General features: G+C 39.9%; 1 protein-coding gene across 32 annotated transcripts; it reads right to left on the reverse strand.

The window, feature by feature from the left end:
- Positions 1–1,642: 1,642 nt before the first annotated feature.
- On the reverse strand, positions 1,643–20,552 carry HNRNPA3 (heterogeneous nuclear ribonucleoprotein A3). 32 transcript variants are annotated; one of them, XR_004781838.2, is made up of 14 exons: positions 20,391–20,533; positions 16,825–16,936; positions 16,335–16,358; positions 12,270–12,392; positions 12,033–12,179; positions 11,736–11,946; positions 11,397–11,486; positions 11,228–11,335; positions 11,036–11,116; positions 9,830–9,976; positions 8,455–8,580; positions 8,291–8,362; positions 5,119–5,193; positions 2,561–2,874 (listed from the first exon to the last, which is right to left on the reverse strand). XR_004781838.2 is itself a non-coding variant. In XM_035567122.2 (13 exons), the coding sequence occupies exons 2-12, from the start codon at positions 16,888–16,890 to the stop codon at positions 8,310–8,312; spliced, it is 1,161 nt and encodes a 386-aa protein (XP_035423015.1). In that variant the 5' UTR covers positions 16,891–16,936; positions 20,465–20,552; the 3' UTR covers positions 6,299–8,204; positions 8,291–8,309. The 32 variants fall into 32 exon arrangements, 27 of the variants coding, with proteins under 27 accessions (XP_035423015.1, XP_050567686.1, XP_035423029.1 ...); XR_004781855.2 differs by lacking the exons at positions 2,561–2,874; positions 16,335–16,358 and adding an exon at positions 1,643–2,532 and having other exon boundaries at positions 11,228–11,320; XR_004781852.2 differs by lacking the exon at positions 16,335–16,358 and having other exon boundaries at positions 11,228–11,320.
- Between the last annotated feature and the right edge of the window lie 409 nt (positions 20,553–20,961).

Raw genomic sequence — 20,961 nt, forward strand, 5'->3', positions numbered from 1 at the left:
TTTTACGCAACTTTTCATACTGTTTTAGTTCAAACCTTCCAAAGTAAGGTCCTGCATCAAAATGTATGTATCTGAGGCAGCAGACACAGTGAAGTCATGAAGGGGTCAATAGATACACAAGAAAAACTGCCTTTCCTGAAATTTTACTTCACAAATTGTTTAAAAATCTGGAAATTCAAGTTCATGCTATGAAAACTGGTAGTGTCGTTTTATCAAACTGACCTAAATTCTGCTTTGGTGTTGTAACAGCATCAGACAACTCCAAACACTGTTCTCAAAAACACATCAACTGTGTTAGCACTTTATCAGGTTAGTCAAAAGTTGTGCTAGGAAACAATGATTTCACTTGTTACATCCATGATCTTTACCGTTGTGACTGCAGGCAGGGGGAAGGGTAGTCCTTGGGCAAAAACCTTGGGCAAAAACAATGGTAGTTTCCACTCTGCATTATTTATAAAAAGGGGAAGAACAACTAATTCTCAAAAGCACCTCTGAAAAGTTCAAAATTGAAGTAAAGAAAAACGCTATCCTAACTTTTAATCTCATGTAACACGGCTAAAGAATAACATGGAGGTCTTTTTTTTAATCCTACAGAACGAAAGCTATTAAGCCCTGAATAATTGTAATGGTACTGGCAAGATGCTCTTGTTCAGTTAGGTCTCCAAGCAAGGCAGCCCTGGAGAGGCCTGGCTGCTCTGGTCAGGCATTCCAGGCTTACCCAACTGCAGAGATTCGCTGTGGCCCTTTCCTGCAGTACTTAGTGAATGTTTGCAATACTGCAGTTCCCTGAGATGGCCCAACTTGAGATAACAGCTCACTGCTACCAAAAGGGGAAGAACTGGCTTCCATCCCTTGCCTTGCTGATGGCTGCACATTCCCAATCTCATGCTAATTGTAGTTTATTAAATGCTGATTTGGGTTACTAACTCCCCAGAAGGTTACACTGGTGGAGCAAAGCAGACATTCCTTACACATACTGCAACAATGGCAAGCTCACAACCATACAAAGAAAGCAGGAAAGACAGACTTCTTTTGTAATGTGAGCGCACTAAGCTCAGTCGTGTGCAAAAACTGTCACTTCAGATGTGCAACATCCCTGGAAGCTGTAGGAACCCTGCCCTCTACATTCAGCAATGTTTATTTTTGCAGGTGATGTTTATCAGGAAATGGAAATCTAGGTGACCTAACTGGCACTTTGAGGCTACTTACCTTTACCAGCCTTCTTCCTTGTTAACAGCATGTACAGTCCTTGACATACTCCAAACACAAGACTCCTCTTTTTGGAGCAAATGGTCAATACCAATGGTTGAAAAAAAAACCAGCATTTAGATTTGATGGATGAAGCAGCTTTATTTGCTCTAGATAGCACAGCTGGTCACCAGATTAAATCAAAGATACTGCAGCAGTGAGGGGTATTTTTCTTGCTATTGTTGTTCAAGTACGTCTGTGTTGACTTTGCACTCAACACTGCCTAGGAAAGCAGTAGGAGGAGACTGCTAGCAGTTACCAAGCCTGTCTGAAACACTACAGGAATGTGAGACTCCAGTGCTATTTAAAGCAAGACAATCTAAAATTGTCATTCTTAACATCTTAGAGCATAAGCATTAAGGAAGAAGCACACTGAGCTATGGCCCTGAACCATCTTTCAACAGTGATACACAGCAGCTCTAACACAGAGGTAGGTCTGACAGCAGAGAACCTAAAAAGGAAAATATTCCCCCCCCCACACACACACACATTAACTAGGCTATAAAATGTCTCCAGCTTGTAGAGAAAATGTTTTCTCTACATACAACATAAATATTTTAATCACAAATTAGGTATAAACCAGACCTTGGTAAAACCCTGCCCTCCATTTTAATTTGGTATTTATTTTAGCACTAACACAAAAGCCTATGGCAAACATGCTTACAGCCTTTGCTGAGGCTGCTATATTTGTACTACACACATTTATAAAACAACATAGGGATACTTACTCCATTACCAAGATGAAAAGAGCAATAAAAATATATATATATATCCCCACCCAACAAACTGCAGCTAATGCAGAAAACTTGTTTGAATTCCACCTCGCAAAGAATCAGTCTTAAGACTGCAACAACATGCATTCAGGTGAAAGCAGTACTTTTCATATGAACACAAAGTTGGTTGTACTCACATCAGAACACCCAACATCATTAAAGAAGTATTCCACATTAATCATTTTGGTATACATGAAAATATCAGCTTGCAAACTGTAGCCTTCATTTATTACTATGACTAATGTACAATGTGCTCCCAAACCTGGGAAAGACCAGTGACATTGCCAAGTCCTGTAAGTTCTAATGCACCCCAATGCTGCCCTCACACACTGACATGTCTCCATATGCAAACCATTTATTTCTTTATTAAGTCATTCAGTTGTGAAGCTGCTAAAACGAAAATTCAGGAGCTGGGTTGAATCAAGGTTAACTTCTGACTCGCAGTTCCCAGTTGGAAAGATGATCCTGCCACTGTGTTGCATTTTAAGATCAGTTTGTGCTCTTCACAGCACTAAACAAAAAAAGGTGATGGCAACACATTTTAGATTTTAAGTCATTTGACAATGTACACTTTATTTTGATACAAAAGTGAAATAATTTTAAACAAATTTCAATCCATTATGGACTATATTGAAATTTTTAATTTCCATATTTTTAAACTTGTTTAACCACAAGTTATAAGATTTCACCATACTAGCACCATTGCTCTTCAAGTCTTTGCCAGTTATTAAAATATGTTATTCTGTTTCCAATCTTGCGATATTATCTTCTACATGAAGGTCATTTTTCTTCTACGGAGATACTTGGATTACTTTAGTTGAGGAAAAAGCTAATCTTAGATAGAGATGTCAACCTGTAGTACCCACAGCAGAAAAAGAATGATCCATCAGATATCTGAATTTTAGTGATACTCAAGATCTTTCATGCTCCACACAAGATACACATATTTGTCAGAGACCACAGATTGATATGTAAGTGAATATTCCATTGCAGTATAGACAGTATATGAATAAAAAGTTAACGTCCTAAATACAGGAACCAAAGACAGCAGCAAGTCAGTACATCACACAAGCGATACTTGAAAGACCAGGAGCATTCCCCTTCCCACCTTAAAATATTCAAAGGATATCAAAGTTAAGATACTGTGATTAATTTGTTATCTAATAAAACATTTATCAAATCTGCATCTGCCTGGACTCCTTTTGGAGAAATACATGTTTATTACCTGAAAGTATGATTTGCTTTGAAGTTAACATATAGCTCTAGGTATTAAATAGGGTCATGTAGAACTCTAGCCTAAGGACCAATGCTTTGTAATTTTATTCACATCTCCATTTACAGCTGCTATTTTCAATAGCAACTACTACAGAAAAACGTAGTCATTAAATAATATTCTTAACTCTTGGAAGTGCCTCTTGGACAAAGATACACTTGACCAAATATTCCTCAGTATTAAGAATTAATGTATTAAAGTATTCATCTTTGACAAGGTTTATTTCTGAGAGAAAAAAAAGGATATCGTTGAAATGAAGCAAATCAATCAGTAAGAGTTGTAAATCCAAGTGTGAAAGTAACTCTAAAAGTGAGTATCTAGTTACACAATTAGTGCAAAAAGAACCCTCAAGAGCACAGTATGGAAAGGAAATTTATACACAGGCCTCTAATGGGATGCAAACCAGAAACTTTTGCTTTACTGTAAAAAAAAAAAAAAGTAACATTCCTCCTTCCCCGCGGTACAAAAGCATTTGCCTGTAACTGAGTAAGCATAAGCCACATTAATGCTTTTCCCTGTTATGTATTTCTACCTTTACATGACTAGATGAGTTCACAAGAGCACCTCTGCATAGCAGAGGAAAAGTGTATTTCACCTCTGGGTAAGGAAGCAAGCTAGTCACCTGAGCAACAAGTTATCTAGTATACTACACAAAGGAGAGACTGGGACCTCACTGCAGCAGGTTTGAATTTTAGCTCAACCTTGGCTAAGTAAAATAAAATGTTGGCAAGTATTTTAAGTATACACTCACTGTGAGATTTCCATTTAGTAAGTAGCTCCTGATTATATGAAAATTGCACATTACCATTGTAAAATACTTCAAGTTAACTTCTGATTGTACATGTTACAATGTGAAGTTTGCTTTCTAGATATTCACAGACAGCCAGTAACAAGTTTCACTAGTGGAATCAGTCTGCAAATTTTCCTAAGGCCCGAGTTAAACTGAAATGCATGTATTCAATTTGCCTTTTTCTGAGTAACTTAAGCATAACCAACACTAAATAACCAACTAAAATAGAAACAGATTTTTGCAGGAATACTGTACAGATGTGAATATGTGCTGATAAGTTAAAATAGGTAACTACTATCCAAAAAGGAATTGGAATACCCCATACCTGTAACAGTCCATAATACAGAACAGGAAATACACATTCCAAGAGTTAAGAACCCACATGCATATAAATCAGATTCCATGAAGTTATTTTATTGCCATTCATCCATATACAGTTGTGCTTTCAGCTGAGTATCACTCGTCAATATTAGCCTCCACTAAACTACCCTGAAAGCACCAAAAATCTGAAAGGGAACTAGATATTTACATTTGAATACAAATTCGCTTGGTAAGCTAAAATTCATTTATTAGGATGGAAACCTCTGTTTTAATAAATGCAAAACGTGTTTATGGAATTAGTGCAGAATCAATACAATCTGTGAATTGTGATGAGCTGCTTAAGAGTGTCATAACCTTTTCATATCACACTGTGTAAGGCTTCCATTTCTGTTACAAGTTAAAGTACAATTTTTCAAAAGCAGACTGCACACTCTTCATGGTAACTAAGAGAATGTATTTCAAAACATTTATCGTTTCTTTTTGTTGATCTGTGACACACAGCAATTTTGTACCTGCCAGGAAAGGAAGATTCTTGAACAGCAGTTATGTCAGCAGACACCCCTAATCCAGAACAAGAAACACTGGATGACATACACGGGAATACTTGTTCCTTTATACTTAAGGCTTTCCCTACTATCAAAAGGCTGGTAAAGGAAAGCCTAAGAAGGAAATGAGCATTAAACACGTGTTTTACTATGCACTACAAATCTTACCCAGTCAGAAACCTTCAATTGAAGAGGATGTGCAAGACATTCCCCATTTTGTCAAGCAGCAGCTTCTCATTCAACCTGAAAATTAAAGAAATTACTCTTACCTTGTTAAAAAACCTCCCACTACTCTTTTTAATTCATGAAAAATTTAAAGGCAAACCTTACCTATTCTCATTGCCCTTCCTTTCAGGTCTAAATGCTAGACCTATTGATTTTGAGTCAACTCAAGTAGCTATCACTCAAGGAGGTTCCAAAAGGTGAAGAACTCTTCCTAGACTTTCTTCTCGACATTTCAGCTGTGATAAGCGGATTTAACTAGCCTTTGGAAAGCTGCTCACTATCAGCACAGTATCTTATGCCTTCACTTTTCTGGAAGTTGAAGCTGTTGCTCCTGCTGCCTTGTCATTCTTTAATTATGCTGACTTCTCCATACTCAATAGGCTGCTGAAGTCCTGTCTTACGAGTCTCCTTAGCAAAGTATGGGTCAAAGAAGTACATCCTAGGTTCTTTAAAACTGGTTAATCACTGTCCTCACAGCTTACACTTTTTCCACATCACAAACAACAGCTAAGCTACCCCACCCACCTACAAAGCGGTCACTTACACACTCCATCTCTTAAAAGGTTGCATACAGATCTTGTTCATAAAGTTTATTATGACACTATTTTTCAAAGTTAACATTGTTGTCACAGTACAGCTACAAGAGGCCCTGTTAAAAAGAACACTGTCAATACATTCTAAAAAATTTTAGAAATACCAGATCAATTTTCAGAAGGGACATCAAACCCAACCTCCAGTTGTCCCTGCAATCAGATGCAGGCCCCAGTTACAAGTCTACACATCTTCTAGGTGTAGTAGTATACAGAGCAGGTCAGTAGTTAGGTGTCTCACTCCCTAGTGAGATGTGTTTTGGTTTTGAATGTGTTTTCAAACTCCAAAGGGGTCATTTAAAAAAAATGCCTTTATTGACATACAACCTCCCCACCCCCACCCCAACCCCAACCCAATCCCAAATTATGTACAACAACAGAAATGTTCACTAAATCAGCAATTCTTGCTTTAAGTTATAGTTTAAAACTCCACAGAAAAGAATAAGCAGACTTTGAAATCCAGTTTGGAGGCTACCATCTTGACAGCGGTTCCTTGTTTTAGTGTACTGCAGTCTAAATACACTCCAATAACATTGTTTAAATAACATTGTTTAATTTTTTCAAACAACACACTCATTTTTCTAATACTTCTTAAAATTATAATTCATTATTAATATGACTGATTATGCCTTGAGTCATTTCATACATCTTTGCAGATTCATTCCTACACTGGAATTGCATTTACCTTATACTGCACATTGACCCAGAAGTGAAACAGGTGTGAGTAATTCCAATATCAATCACATATTGTCAAGTGTCTGAATATTTCTTCTATTGACTGTGTCCCTACTCTTCTGATTCTGAATTGTCAGAAAGCACTGTCCTGGCAATAGTTGAGAGAGAAGTCACATCAGCTGACAAAAGCACAGACTGTAGTGCCTTAATTTGGAGGTCAGAAGTGAGAATTAAGTACAATTTCTAGCCATATGTGCTGATAAGATTTGCTACTCCAGTGCATCAAATCAAATTGTAAAACACTATCATACTGCCTATGGAAACTTAAGACTGTACCATTCTATGTTGTGGGAAGCGTTTCTGGTCAGTAAAATACAACTAGATCATGTTTTGTTTCATCTTCAGGCTCTTACCTGAGCTTAGATATTCATAAGGGAAAAAGCTTGAGGACTATGCTACTTAAGAGAGCCCATCGAAAATGGGCTTTTGGAACGCATTACCTGGGACTGTCAGTGATTACACCTGTGCTACCCTTGGCTCCCAGTCAGAAGAATGTGTCCAGAAAATTGCCTAGGGTGCATGCAAGAAAGTATATAGCCATTAAGTTATTTAGGAACATACCTATTACTCTCACTATGACGCCTTGTTTAATTGAAACAGCACAATCTGGTGTGAGGGAGAGGGAAATGGGGAGAAAGGAAGGGGATGAAAATTCCAAGCCACCCTCCCCAAAGTATAGTTTTATTGAAACAGAATCATTGTATATCCCAAGGAAACAGGCACTTGATTCCCACCCCACCTTAACTTCTCGGGAATTACAATAAATAAAAAGGTAAAAAGCAAGTTTCTTTTTCTCTTCACCCAGAACTTGAGCAACTGCAGTTATCCCTTATACATCTCAAAGGAGACGGTAGACAGCTTGAATGTGACTAAAGTTGGTCTTGTTAAAATATTTATCATGCCTTATTTTCTTGAAGCGCTAGTACTAATACAGAACTACAAATTAAAAAAATATGCACAAACCAAAAAGTAATTTGAAATTTTCATTTGAAGGTAAAGCTTAGTTCTATAATTCACAAACACTAATTTGAGTAACTCAATCCTAGTTATACATCTGAACAAACTATAATGCAACATACAGATGTTTTCCCTCTGTATGCCTATGTAACTCATATCAATGACAGTTACATATATACACTGAGACTAGACCCCTTTAAGACTGCAAATCAATAGGTGTTTCTATTGTTAACTTTAAATTAATACAAAATAGTAATTGAGAAATGCATTAATCCTCTCTATTAACTAACAAGGAAACACCCTAAACTACATTTTATTTCTGTTATAGAGTTCTCTGTACTAAATGTGGAAAAACTGAACTACACAAATATTGAAAAGTTAAAAATTCCTTAATTTGTTTATTCCTGGTACCACTACCACAATTTACAGGGCAATATACCTGATGTAATGGGAAAATAAAAAGAAAAAAGAAAGACAAAGCTACAACAGATAAAGACCTCAGGAATGTACATCTAATTGACACTACATTGCATTAATCAATAGCTGCACTTTTTGCAAACTGTGGCTATGACAGTCCTGAACAAGAAGGGTTTCCTGTTTAAGCTGCAGTAACTTTTCTGACTATGGATCATCGTTCCTTCTGTGGCAGATTTTACAGTTCCTCTAATGCATTTGGGACGACTGTCTCAAAGTAACCTGCAGCTTTCCTGACAACTCCTCGCTCTCTCTCCTGCTAAGAACTGTAGCCTGTTGAATACAGGATAAGAAAATTATTACTCTCAGTGAACAGTTGTACATTATTCATCATCATTATAAATATGAATTACACCTACCCTTTTTCTGGTAGCATTTTTAGAATCTTCTACCACCATAGCCCCCACTTCCACTTCCAGATCCATAACCACCTACAAAGAAAACAGGGTACATATTGAAACTTAAGATTAATAACAAGGAAGTTTAAACAAAAGAAGTATTTTCTGTACAGAATTTTATTTACCACCATAGGGACTGCCTGAACTTCTACCACCAAAGCTGCCACCACCTTTCATGGGACCATAGTTAGACTGCTGCTGTCCACTGTAATTGCCAAAATCATTGTAGTTTCCACTGCCACCATAATTACCTAAAACAAAAGCAGGTGTGTGAATTTATGAAGTCTGTAAGATTATTAATTTCAGTGTAATTATCAGTATTTTACATCATTTTAGAATAGAACTGTAAGCATTGTGGGTGCTACCTCTACTCACAACGTGCAAATTACAGAAAACCCTTAGCATTTCTAAGATTAGAAACTGGTATTTCACTGAAAATGAAAAGTAGCAGGCTATATTAGAAAGCTCATACAGGTTTGACCTGCAATTTGAAGTTACCACAAGAGGCCAAATTTAATGCCTCCAAACTCAGGAAAGCACAGTAGTTTCTCTGCCAGCCTTCCACACTGCTCAGTGCTTTGCATGTATGACAACCATGTAAACTACAAGCCAAGTATACAATTTATTTGCTGTAAAACGTGACAGAGCTGTATATGTTGCATACCCATTACATCGAAGAGTACTAATATAATATGCAGCAGATTTTGCAGCTAAACTGCCCAAACTTGCACTAGGTCCATGCAAGTTCTTTTCTAGAATTCTTGGGAAAGAAGCAGTAAGAATGTCGTATGTTTTAGTATTTGTGGTATATTCTAAATCGGAAACATCTGACATTAAAGGCCTCTAAAGAAGTTACCACAGGTCTAAAAAAATAACCTTAGCATTCAGAAACTCCTGTAAGGAAATTAACACTGACAACACAGAACAGGAACATGGCTAAACTGATCGTTTAACAGGACATAGCTAGATTTATTTTGATTTTGTTTAATGTCTTCCCTGATACTATCTACTCATCGAGGGTTTACACTAGTTAACACTGTAAAAGAGTACTGTAATGAAATGGCATCCAGTTAGTCCAATTAGAATGTGTAATTGGCAAAAGAACCTCTTTTATAAAAAATTAATCAGAGTACCTTGTTTCACAATTAAACAAAAAGCATAACTTTAAACATTTAGTCCTCATGAAGGACATGACCTACGTGGTGTGAACAGATATCCAACAACACCACCATATTTCAAGTGGTCAAGTTTAAATTCTCCTACTCTACTTCCACACACAGATTTACAGCAGCTGCTTTTAGAAAAGTAAGTTACAGGCAAAGTAACGTTTTATAGTTTAAGCAAAGCTGATCCAGAAGGGAATTTTCCTTGTTTAACACGCTAATCTGCATTAACACCTAATTGTACAACTCATCTTACGCAGCACCATACTTCAGCCACTGTACTACTCAAACCTGACTAAAAAAAAAAAGGTTTGGTTAATTAGAGCTGTCATCTTACCACCTCCAAAATTTCCTCCTTCGTTGTAGCCATCATATCCTCCTCCTCCACCTCCATATCCACCACCTGGGTTTCCATATCCTGGTCCTCCACCACCACCATAACCTCCTCTGCTGCCATACCCAGGACCACCTCCATAGTTACCACCTTTGAATACAAAAAAAGTCAAACTAAGCACATCAAAGCTAAATATTGGTTAAAAAAAAAAAAGCCCATTAACACACACACACACACAAAAAAAAAACACAAGCACACAAAAATGTCCCAGTGTTTCCCTTGCAGTGTATTCATTGTGGTTGCATCATTTTTACCTGAACTGTTTAATCCAAACAAACAAAAAAGTATTAGCTTATGTCTACACCCTAGAAGCATGATCCTTGAAGTTTTCTAGCTCATGCACAGTACACAGATATACAACATGTAATAGCTGCCTCTTTGCACAAGTGGCTGTCACTACTGTAAACCATCCTCTTTATTCCTCTGAACTAAAACTGCTCAGCAGGCAAAGCTCTCAAAATAGTTCTGGTTTATATTTTTTATCCAGACATACAACTTTATTTACACTTGTGTCTAAGCTACCAGATGCTTTTTTTTTTTCCAAGTCACCAAGAGTACCCAAAAGACTTAATATTCCAGATGTTGACTTTTTCTCAGACATATCAATGGAGTACTTGTGAACCGGGAAACGGTCCCAAAGAACTCAGGATCACTACATGTATCCGCTTACACAATCACGACAAACAACTACTTGCTGCTTCCCCTATTTCCCTCCCACACACATGAAAACACTGCTATCACAGCTGTTTGGCAGCTTCCACACTTCTCTTCAGATGGATTTTGGATACTCGTTACAACTTCATCATGAAAAGATAGTAATGAACAAGTCTTAGAGTTGACTGAAAAGACTTCTGGGATGCCAGGTGGTCACTGCTTTGTTTAGTTTTAGTAATCTCAGCTGATGCCAGTATCTTCATTCAATTTTCTCAATGACAAACAACTGCTACGTGACCTCATGACATGAGGTCAAAGGGTAAATATAGGGGAGTATTTTTTCACCCATAATTTTGTAGGGAAATCAAAAACCTCGACTCTTCACAGCACTGCAACGTACATTATCACTAAAGTAGACTTGGTGTCCAATGTGGAGGTAAGACTTTAGAGCTGGCTACGCTGGCAGGAGGCAGGGAGAAGGAGCAATACACTTACCATCACCAAATCCATTGTATCCGTCACCACCCCCAAAGCTTCCTCTGCTCCCACCACCGCCACCACCACCCCCATAGCCGCCTGGAACACAAAACAGATGAGATTGTTGGCTTAAACACTTAGCACGTGTTCAGGAAAAAAGACTCGGCAAATGTGGAAATCACGTTCTACAGAAATATTCTAGTCATTTACCTCTTCCACCAAAGTTTCCTCCTCGGCCAAAGTTTCCTCCACCGCCTCCAAAATTTCCACGACCCATGAAATTGCCTGAGCCACCCCCACGACCTACAAAATATTTTGCTTAAATTACATTAAATGAAAACCAGTCATGTAACATAACCCTGCCTAACTCCAAACTTACCTCTCTGAGAGCTAGCAGTCTGCATCTCTTGTTTTGAGAGTGCTTTTTTCACTTCACAGTTATGTCCATTTATAGTATGATATTTCTGAACTAGAGAAAATTTGAGAAAAAGGACAGCATTAGAAATTCAAATAACTGAAAGCAATATGCTGTACAACTCTCATAGAAAGCTACTGTAAGGCATGACCCCAGTTTTCAAAGGAATATTAAAGCTACCCCATTGCTCACAATAGTCAAATAGCTCATCATGCCAACATCTTACATTCCATGCATTGCTTTTTTGAAAGCTCAAGTTACACTTTTATCCTGCAAGTCATTTCTCCTTAAAGAATTACATACCAACTATTTTATCAACTGTATCATGATCATCAAAAGTTACAAACGCGAAGCCTCTTTTCTTTCCACTTTGCCTGTCTTCCATGACTTCTATGGTTTCAATCTTGCCATATTTTTCAAAGTACTCCCTTAAGTTATATTCTTCTGTATCTTCTTTAATTCCACCAACAAATATTTTCTTTACTGTGAGATGCGCCCCAGGCTTTACAGAATCCTGCAACACCAAAAATTACATTCAGCATTTTAAATAATTAGGTAGAAATTAAGAAAGAAAAAGCTTAAACTAAAACCCTAACTTACCTCCCTTGAAACTGCTCTCTTTGGTTCAACCACGCGTCCATCTACCTTATGTGGTCGAGCACTCATGGCAGCATCCACCTCTTCCACACAAGAGTAAGTCACAAAGCCAAAGCCTCTGGAACGTTTTGTTTGTGGGTCTCTCATCACCTAAAAAAATACAGGGGGCACTCTGCATTTCTGTACTAGATTAAGTACCTATATCCTTTCAAAAGCACAAACTAATTTTGGACACTTTACCACACAGTCCGTGAGTGTGCCCCATTTTTCAAAGTGTTCTCTCAAGCTATCATCTGTTGTTTCAAAGCTCAGACCTCCAATGAACAGCTTTCTCAACTGCTCTGGCTCCTTAGGCTCATGGCCCTACAAAATCAGAAATCAAATACATATTTTGAATACAAACCACAGAATTAACATTTCACATATTTACTAAAACTTATCTGTGCACATAACTACAAATAGGTGGAACACATTTACATAAAAACAATGTCTTCTAATGGTTGTAGACAGCAGCATAATAAGCTTAACAATTAACGAGGTGTGATTTTAATTAAACAGTAACTAACTAACAACTTAAGAATGCTCAAATGCAAACAACAGTAAAGAGATTTCAATATACTAAATAGTTTAGTTGCTTACTTTCCTCCTCTCCAAGAAGTGCATTTGTTTTATGCTCATCTTATGTTCGAGTTGCATATTGCTCTGTAGGGATTAGCAATGAAGCACTGCTAGATAAAGGGAAGTTCTAACACTTCATGAAGCACAATCATAAGGAACAATCAAAAAATTAGGAGCACAGTATGCAAATGGCAAAAAAAAGGTTGCTGACCAAATCAAGCACTTAGTCTTTTGGACTATCTGATTTAAAACTATTTTAAAAGTTTATTTTTATGCATTTTAAAGAAAATTTATCAATTCCAAATTATTTAATAATGTAAATCTGTACTTGGATAAATTTGTAAGTTAAGCACATGTAATCAAGAAAGAAGTACAAATCTGGTTTTCAGCATTGTGGACAATACCTCTTAAATGTGAATTAACAAGGACTTATGTCTTACAGAAAAAACGTCTTGAATGATGACTAATCAATGACCAGGCATAGGGATAACTACTGGAGTAAGACTGGTAACTTAACAAGCAAACTTAAAAGTTCAGTTTAATTGAAACTCTTTACAGTATCAAAAAGATACCTGTTTATAGAACAAATAAAGTGGGCTTAAAAATGCATTAGTGTTTCTGTTCTGTTACGTATTTTATTTAGTGTGCATTTGAAAGGCCCTTGTCAAAAATCATTTTACAACTTTCTCCCATCCCCAAAAGAGAGAAGTCTTCTAGCAAGCAACCATATTAAGATCTTATTTTACAATCTGGTACTATTGTGAGTGTAAGACATCCTGCAACAAAGTGCTGGCCAGCTACGCTACATATGACTTCAATTCTGCTGCAGGAATGAACACTGGGCTTCACTGTTTCTGCTGTGCTGCGTTAAGAAGCACAAACCTTAGAGCTGAGCTACATAAAACCAGCCACAGACTTCTACATATAGATGCCTTGCTTTAAGACTGCAGGTGAAATGCTTTAGCTTCTGCATGTTTAAATAAACGTGGCGGTAGTGCTGCTGTTGGTCAGAAAAGCATACATCCCTTTGAGTACTACACAACCACCCTACAGAGCAATGAATACTGTGATGTAATACATGATAAAAGAAAATTTTGGAATTATATGCTGCTTTAGATATCCATTGGTTTATAACTTTTGGGTTGAACTACAGGAAACAATGCCTAAGATTATGAAAAGCTGGCTGGGACAAATCCTCACTCTTGTTTATACCTGCTAAACTGAGCAAGAGCTAGCCCCAGCATTTTTAGTAACATTTTTTTATTTAAGGCACTAACTTCATTACTACAGGATTATCTGATAGTCAATGGCACCATGACTAAAATAAAACTTCCTTTCCGTGGTCTCCTAAGTGGTCTGAACTACAGAAGTATTATTAAAAAATCTCCTTTTTAATTACATTTAAACTTAAAATCTTGAAGGGTTAATACACTTACTGTATATAGAAACTGCTTTAGGTTCAGTGAAATATTGTTTTCTGTTGCTAACTTCATTTTTTTAAAATCTACTTACACTACTTACTTTTTAGCTGGTTATGTTAAAGCTGGGAATGTTGACTCTTTTAAACTCTCCTATTCTTAATAAAAGGAATCTATTATGACTTTACTATTATTAATATTGAATTTAGACTTTTCCAAAACCAGAAACCTAAGAAAAAAAAGCTTTTTATTGTTCTCTAATGCTACTTAAGTCTGTGGCGTTGTCAATTAGCAAGTCAGACTGCTTTTCCATTTAAAGAATGACCCCAGAACTCTTCAGGTCACTCCTGAAAGGAAAAGGGAAGTCCTTTTCCATTTATTTTATTACATGCACACGAACTTCAGTTCTCATATAGGAAGAAAAACACTTGCTGTTATAACTTCTCTCTTCCATCAGAAATGATTATCCTCAGAACACATCTATGTTATAGGAATTCTCCAGACAAATAAAAGGTGGTACTTTGTTAGGGACGAGTTGTTTTTCAGGCATTTTGTTCTCGCTGGGGTTAAGCATCTCTAGGGCTTTCAGAGTGCTCTTCTCTGTCACACAGGATGCTGTTTCTCAATCCTTCCGCTGCAAACTAGTTACAACAACAGCCTTTCCTGTGCAGCAATCCCTGTACAGCAAGATGTCTCTCCCTCTCCCTAGCCTAACTACGACACTGCCTCAGCAGGATCAGCAGGCTCCCTCCCACTCAGAGGCTGCGGGCCAGCACGCCATTTTGCAGCACTCCATCCGGGGCCGGGGGGGAGGGAGGGGGGGCTAGTCGGTAATTCCCTGCCTGCTTGCAGCCAGCAAGCTGGAAAGAGACTACGTTCCTCCCCCTAAGCATTTTAAGTGCTTTCCCAAACACATTAATAGGTTCTGCGGAGGCGGGGAGCTTTTCTTCCTGCCATGGCTAGCTACTTCCTTCTCAAGCCGAAGCCCTGCACGGCACAGACCGCCTCCATTTTGTGAGCGATCTGATCTGTCTCCTCCACACTCAATATGGAGCCGGAGGGGTGGGGCCATGGCAGAGCGGGATCGCACAGACAAGCAGCCCCTGGCCACGCAGCCCCTGGCCACGTCCCAGCACCGCAGTGGCACTGCAGGAGCACCCCTGCAGCCCCCGCCTAGCCTGACGGGGCAGGGGGGCCGCGTTACGGCCAGCAGGGCAGCCCGCACTGGCGGCAAGGCCGGCATTTTGGGGCTGCGTCTAGTTCTCTCTGCACCACCCTTTCTCACAATCGAAATCGGACTACAGGCTTCTATATCCTACCTAAAACCCCAAATGCTTGGTTTAGTCTGCCTGTACCTCTCTTAGAAGAGAAGAAAAAAAGGCAGCTAGCACCCGCCTGTGATTCCTGTAAAAATCACAGTCTGGGCAAGATTAAGAAGAATTTTTTTGGACAATACTGCTGCAGATATGCATTGCCTTTATTCAGAGTTTGCAAGAAACTCAACCTTCATGTGGCAGGGGTTTTGCATTTGATCAGCATTTTGAAATTGCAGCATTTCTCTCTAAAGGTCCTGTTTTGACATGAAGTCCTGCCATGTACTGTATCTTTAGGAACCAGCTAATCCCAAAATGCCTGTCACTGTGCCTAAGTTTATGCGCAGCTAAACCCTAGACTGACTTCTGGAGCTCAAAAGCTTGTGGACAACTGGGGTTAATCAACTTTCTTTGTGAAATATTTTCTCTAGAAACTTTATAGCATTTATGTGGATTCCAGGCCAAGCTACTTCTGTAAACTACAAAAGTTCATTTTGCAGCAGCTGAGGAACCCGTTACATTCTAGCCGAAGTCCAAGGGCAGCGAAAGGGTTGAAACATTCCTTTGCAAGAGGACTTTACACACATTTCTTCAATACAAAGTAACCATAAGCTACTGGATACATGCAACTCAGAAAAGGTTTGTTCTTAACTCTAACCCTCTGACATTACAGCAGTGTATGATCACCAGAGAAAGATGGGCTTAACTAGCTAAAACACTCAGGCATCCTGGAAAAGTAATGTTAGAAAGCAAATAAATCAAAGTATATAATCAAACAGGGTCTCAATTACAAGCCATACAAGCATAGTTAATACCCTCTTTGCTAATCTTAAAATTGAGTTTATACTCTGAAGGGTATCAAGACTTTTCCCCCCCTCCCACTTCCACACCCTGCCCCAAAGTAACTAGCTCCCATCCTCCCAGAACAGCCCCACCATCTTCTCTATACTACGCACCTTATTCAGTCTACGGTATTTCTGCTAGAAGCAAAAGAAAACAGTTATTTTTACTTAGTACAGCCTCGCTTTCATTTGCAGTGACTATTAGGCAACCATTTTTTATTAAAAAAGAACCTGTCTTCATTCCCACTAAAAAAAAGATTGTGAAGATAGGAAAGAATCGAGTTCCTGCCAATATTCTGAGGATGCATCTATTTCTTTAAAAGAAAAATAATTACACCTTTAGTCACAAACATACATTTACACATTTAGTTATAACAGAAAAATATAAAAGCAAAGTTTCCCCACTATACTTAACATCCCACCCCTTAAAATTGTAACTACTATACAGCACTTTAAGGTTATTCTGCTATTATGGGGATGAAGAAGGTAGAAAAAAAAAGTTCTGAATTAATGCATCAGATAGAAACAGTTAAGTAAAACTATTTTTATTAATCTCTTCCCCTTAAAGCTACTTGTTTTTAATTAAAAAAAGCAATTCTCTCACCTGTGAGGATCGTCTTCCTTTTCTCTTGTAGTCTTCCACATCTCTCTCTTCCTTAAGAGCAGCCATTTTGGAAGGGTACTCTAACTCGGCCTTTCTTTTAGATTTAGGAAACCTAGAAAACAGGTTGGATAAGTCAGTACTTACCCCAATTCCTATGAAGTAGGGCCTTTCTCTGGCTGCAATGCACAGGTGTGGCTTTACAGAACGGGAAAGGGGCAATGAAAGTATAAAAAAGGTAAGTATTTCAGAGGGTAAAAATCCTCAGCCTATTTTGCCTAAGAGTAGCTGCAGAAAGAGCATCTGCTGCCAGGTGAAAGTGTTAGAATAACTTGGTGCAACCTGAAGTTATAATCTGCAGAGCAACTTATTTCAAATATTGCCTTATGTAACTATCACGAATACAACTTGTACATAGTAAATAATAAATCAAATTCTACTTCTCCAGATTTAAAATCCAAAATTTTTGCAAAAAAACATTTTGCAAATAATGCTTATTAAAATTATCTTATGTGTAACCTACTGAAATCAGTAATCCAGCAGCCTACAAACTGGAATACTACAGGATGTGAAATGTTTTTTGTACTGAAAAATATTTTCCACTAACTCCAGTGGAAGGACCCTTTAGTGATTCTGTTCTTGCAGAATTAGAAATTTGAACACTTGAACCCTAGCAATCTGTAGCACTAGTCATTTGTGTTACTTTTCCTTGCAAATTATATATTTCATTACTACTTTGTACTCTATTTATGTGCCCAATTTTTATCAATGAATATTAATGAAGTTACAAAAAGCATTTCACAAGATAAACTCAGTCAATGCATCCATATGTAAGCATTCAAACAAAAAAATCACATTTGCTTTCACTTTGTTTTTTTAATATCAAGTTTCCTAAAATCATTGTTAAGTGATTTCTCTTAGTATGTTATATTGCTATCTTTGGAAACAATTCACTATTATGCCAGTGTTTCTTGAAAATCATTACAGTAGCCAAAGTCATCAACTAAATAATATGGTACTGTAAAATTGCATTTGTACTGCATTAAAATAATTGATTTTTACAAGATTAAGTGTATTAGTTTTCATTTTTTGAAGTTTTACTGCATGGGGAAAGACAGGTAGGTCTTTACTAATGACTCATTTATTCAAAGTTAAATAATATAATTCCATGTTTAAATTCAAATTAACATTCAAATTAAGACCTTAATATTAAAGAGCTGTGAAATCATGAGTATTGTGATTGAAGGTGTTAAGAATCTTAAAGGTTTTATGAACTAATGTCAAGGCATTTGTAATATCTTCAGTTCCTCTCTATGCCATATGAACCTGCTCTTGAAATCCTTCAAATAAAACTTAGACTGACTTAGCTGAAGGACTTGGTATCCTAATACCTCCCAGGCTGTTCAATTCCTCAAATCACACAGCAGTCAAGGGCTTTTAAAAAAAATGTTGCTGTATGGCGAAATAAATCTTTCGGAATTATTAGGGAGGGAAGGGCTAGGCCTAGATACCTTTTTAAGTAATTAAAAGTTTGCAAATGCTCTCTTATTTCATCACCTGTTGCTTTCCCCAGTGGGGCTCCATACTGACCACCATAAAGCTCATAGGCATGGTCTCTACAATGATGGCATCTGAAGGCTATGATGGACAAAAAAAGAGCTGTTTCATTATTGATGAGTACCATCAGCTAAACCGGTACACAGCCCTGTGCAGCCTTCTTTCACAGGAAGCTTAAACAACTGTAAATACTAGCATTTTATAATTTATATCAACAACATGTTGTTCTTCGCTTTGATTTAAAATATTCAAAATGTTCTTATCAATTGAGTTTAACTAGCATTGAAGCAGTTGTATACTGCAACTTAAATGACAGAAATGAAATGGAAGTAATCAGAACAAATTTGTTGCTATAATGGTTCCCAGGAACTACCTAATTACTACAAGAAACTTGTAATGCTACTCTCTCTTAGAGAGACAAGAAGCAATGGTTGAGAGGAAACTGACATTCCCAAGATGGAAATGTACTTGTCCATTCAGAGAATACTATGGAGATGTATTGATCTTTTCTGTAAAAAGACAAAGTTGGACCTAATGTGCATATAGTATATCTTGCCAAACATAAGATGTAAAGCACCAAAAGAATGGGCTTTCGGCTCTAAGTGCATTTGCAGTTTATTCCCAACACCAACAGGAACATTTCCTGGGAAGAAAAAACAATATATTAGCTTAGTAACTGATGTGATGGGTTACCAAACTTTACTGAAGCACGTTCAAATGCTTTGAATTCATCCTCCCTCAAATTTGTCAGTGTTCAACAATCCCGAAGCAACTAAGACAATTGCTTACATGGAAAACAGAGCTATTTTTAGCTGTTTTGCTCAGGGATCCAGTTTCTTCTCAGCTTTTAATGGAACAGAAACCAGTGTGAGCTGTCACGTCTCTGTTCTCAATTCTACAAGGTCTGAGCTTGCAATGGAAGGGTCACGAAACCCAGAAAAAAAACACTGCACCATTTTTACTCACCATACTTTGAGCATTTCAAGTTACTTTGAAATGCTTAAAAAAAAAAAAAAAAGGTTTTGAGAGGAAAGGGAGAAGAAGCAAGAGGGGGATGTGATTGCAGTATTTCTCTCTGGGTAGGGCATGGATGATGGCCCCAGTCTGGATTTGATTTTGACTTGGTTCACGTTGGGGAAGTTTTAAAGCAAGGCCTGCGTGCAGGGCCGCTCCTTTGTGCTTCCCACCGGGGCCATGGCGGGGTGCTACAGAAAGAATGCCGAGGCTCCTGTGCATGTGCGGCTGGGGGCGTGGAAACAGGGAAACGGGAAACTCTGCAGGGCTGCCTTGCCCTGCTCCCGGCCATTAGAGGGGCCCTACACGTGCTGACGGCAAGCACCGCTACGTGTACCGGGGCACGGCACCGAGCGCCCCCCCCCACAGCACCGCACGAAATGGCGGCCGCAAGCCTCGGCGCCCGCGGGGCCTCGCAGCGGAAGCGCGGCCTCTCCCGCCACCTCCCCCCCCCCCCACCCTTCCCGCCCGCGCCACGCCGCAGGGAGGCGGCGAGGAGCACGGCGCGGCCGCCATTACGCGAGCCCGCTCTGCAGCACGGCGCGCGCAGCACCCCCACCCCTCCCGCCTGCCGTCTTCCCGCCCAGGCGCGGTGCTGCAGCCTCAGTGCACCACTGCTGCTGCTGCTGCGCGGGCTGCGGCTCAGCAGTTACCTCCGTTTTGTGCACGCACCCGCCTCCGCCAGCGCCAATATGGAGCCGAGGGAAGGGGGGGGGTCACGTGGCGGGAAGGCGGGCTCGGGGCTCTGCGCCACCAGGGCGGAGGGGGATTGCGCGGGGGGTGCAGAGCTGGCAGCAGCGCGCGCCACGGCCGTTGCCCCTTTCTTTCCCGCCGCCCCTCCCCTCCCCCACCCGTGCCGTTAGCCCCGGGCCGCGCGCGGCGGAGCGGGCCCGTCCCCGCCGTAACGGGTGTGAGGGGGGGGAAAGAAGAGAGCGAGGATCAGCTGCGGAGGGAAGGTGGGGATAGGGGAGGAGAGGTGAGATAAGAAAAGATATAACCGTGCCAGCGTCCGCCCGAGCGCCTGCCCGCCCTCTCCTCGGTCCCACGCCGGCAGCCGGCCTGGTGCACTCACCGCCGCCCGCTGAGGGGGTGGAGACGCCGGCGCGCAGCCGTTACTGGCGGCGCGCGCCCAAGCACCGCCTCTTCCCGTCACGTAAGACGGCCGCCAGCCTCCACCCGCCCTTCTCCTTCCCCTCCCTTCCCCCGCTTCGGGAGAGAGGCGCCCGTGAGGGCTGTGGGGAGGCGGGGGGGGGCGTCGAAGCGCTGCTCCTGAGGGAGGCACCTCACAGAGCTTAACGGCAGGGAAAAGAAAGAAGGGGGGGGGGCGGGGTGCCACAGGCTTACCTCCGCGCGAGTCTCGGGAAAGCCGTGAGGGGCCCCGAGCCCGCCGGGGGAGATTTTTTTGTCTCCTGGCGTCGCTTTTGTCTTGGGGGTGCTGTGGAAAGATGGCTGTGCAGAGGCTACTCAGCTCGCACCCTTTGGAAGCGAGCGTAGGTTATTTCGGATTGAGTACGAGAACAAATCCGGGCGGTTCGACAAACGTCTCTGTAGCTTCGTCAGCAGAGGCAT

The sequence above is a fragment of the Cygnus atratus genome, chromosome 6 (assembly GCF_013377495.2).
Source record: "Cygnus atratus isolate AKBS03 ecotype Queensland, Australia chromosome 6, CAtr_DNAZoo_HiC_assembly, whole genome shotgun sequence".
Taxonomy (NCBI): domain Eukaryota; kingdom Metazoa; phylum Chordata; class Aves; order Anseriformes; family Anatidae; genus Cygnus; species Cygnus atratus.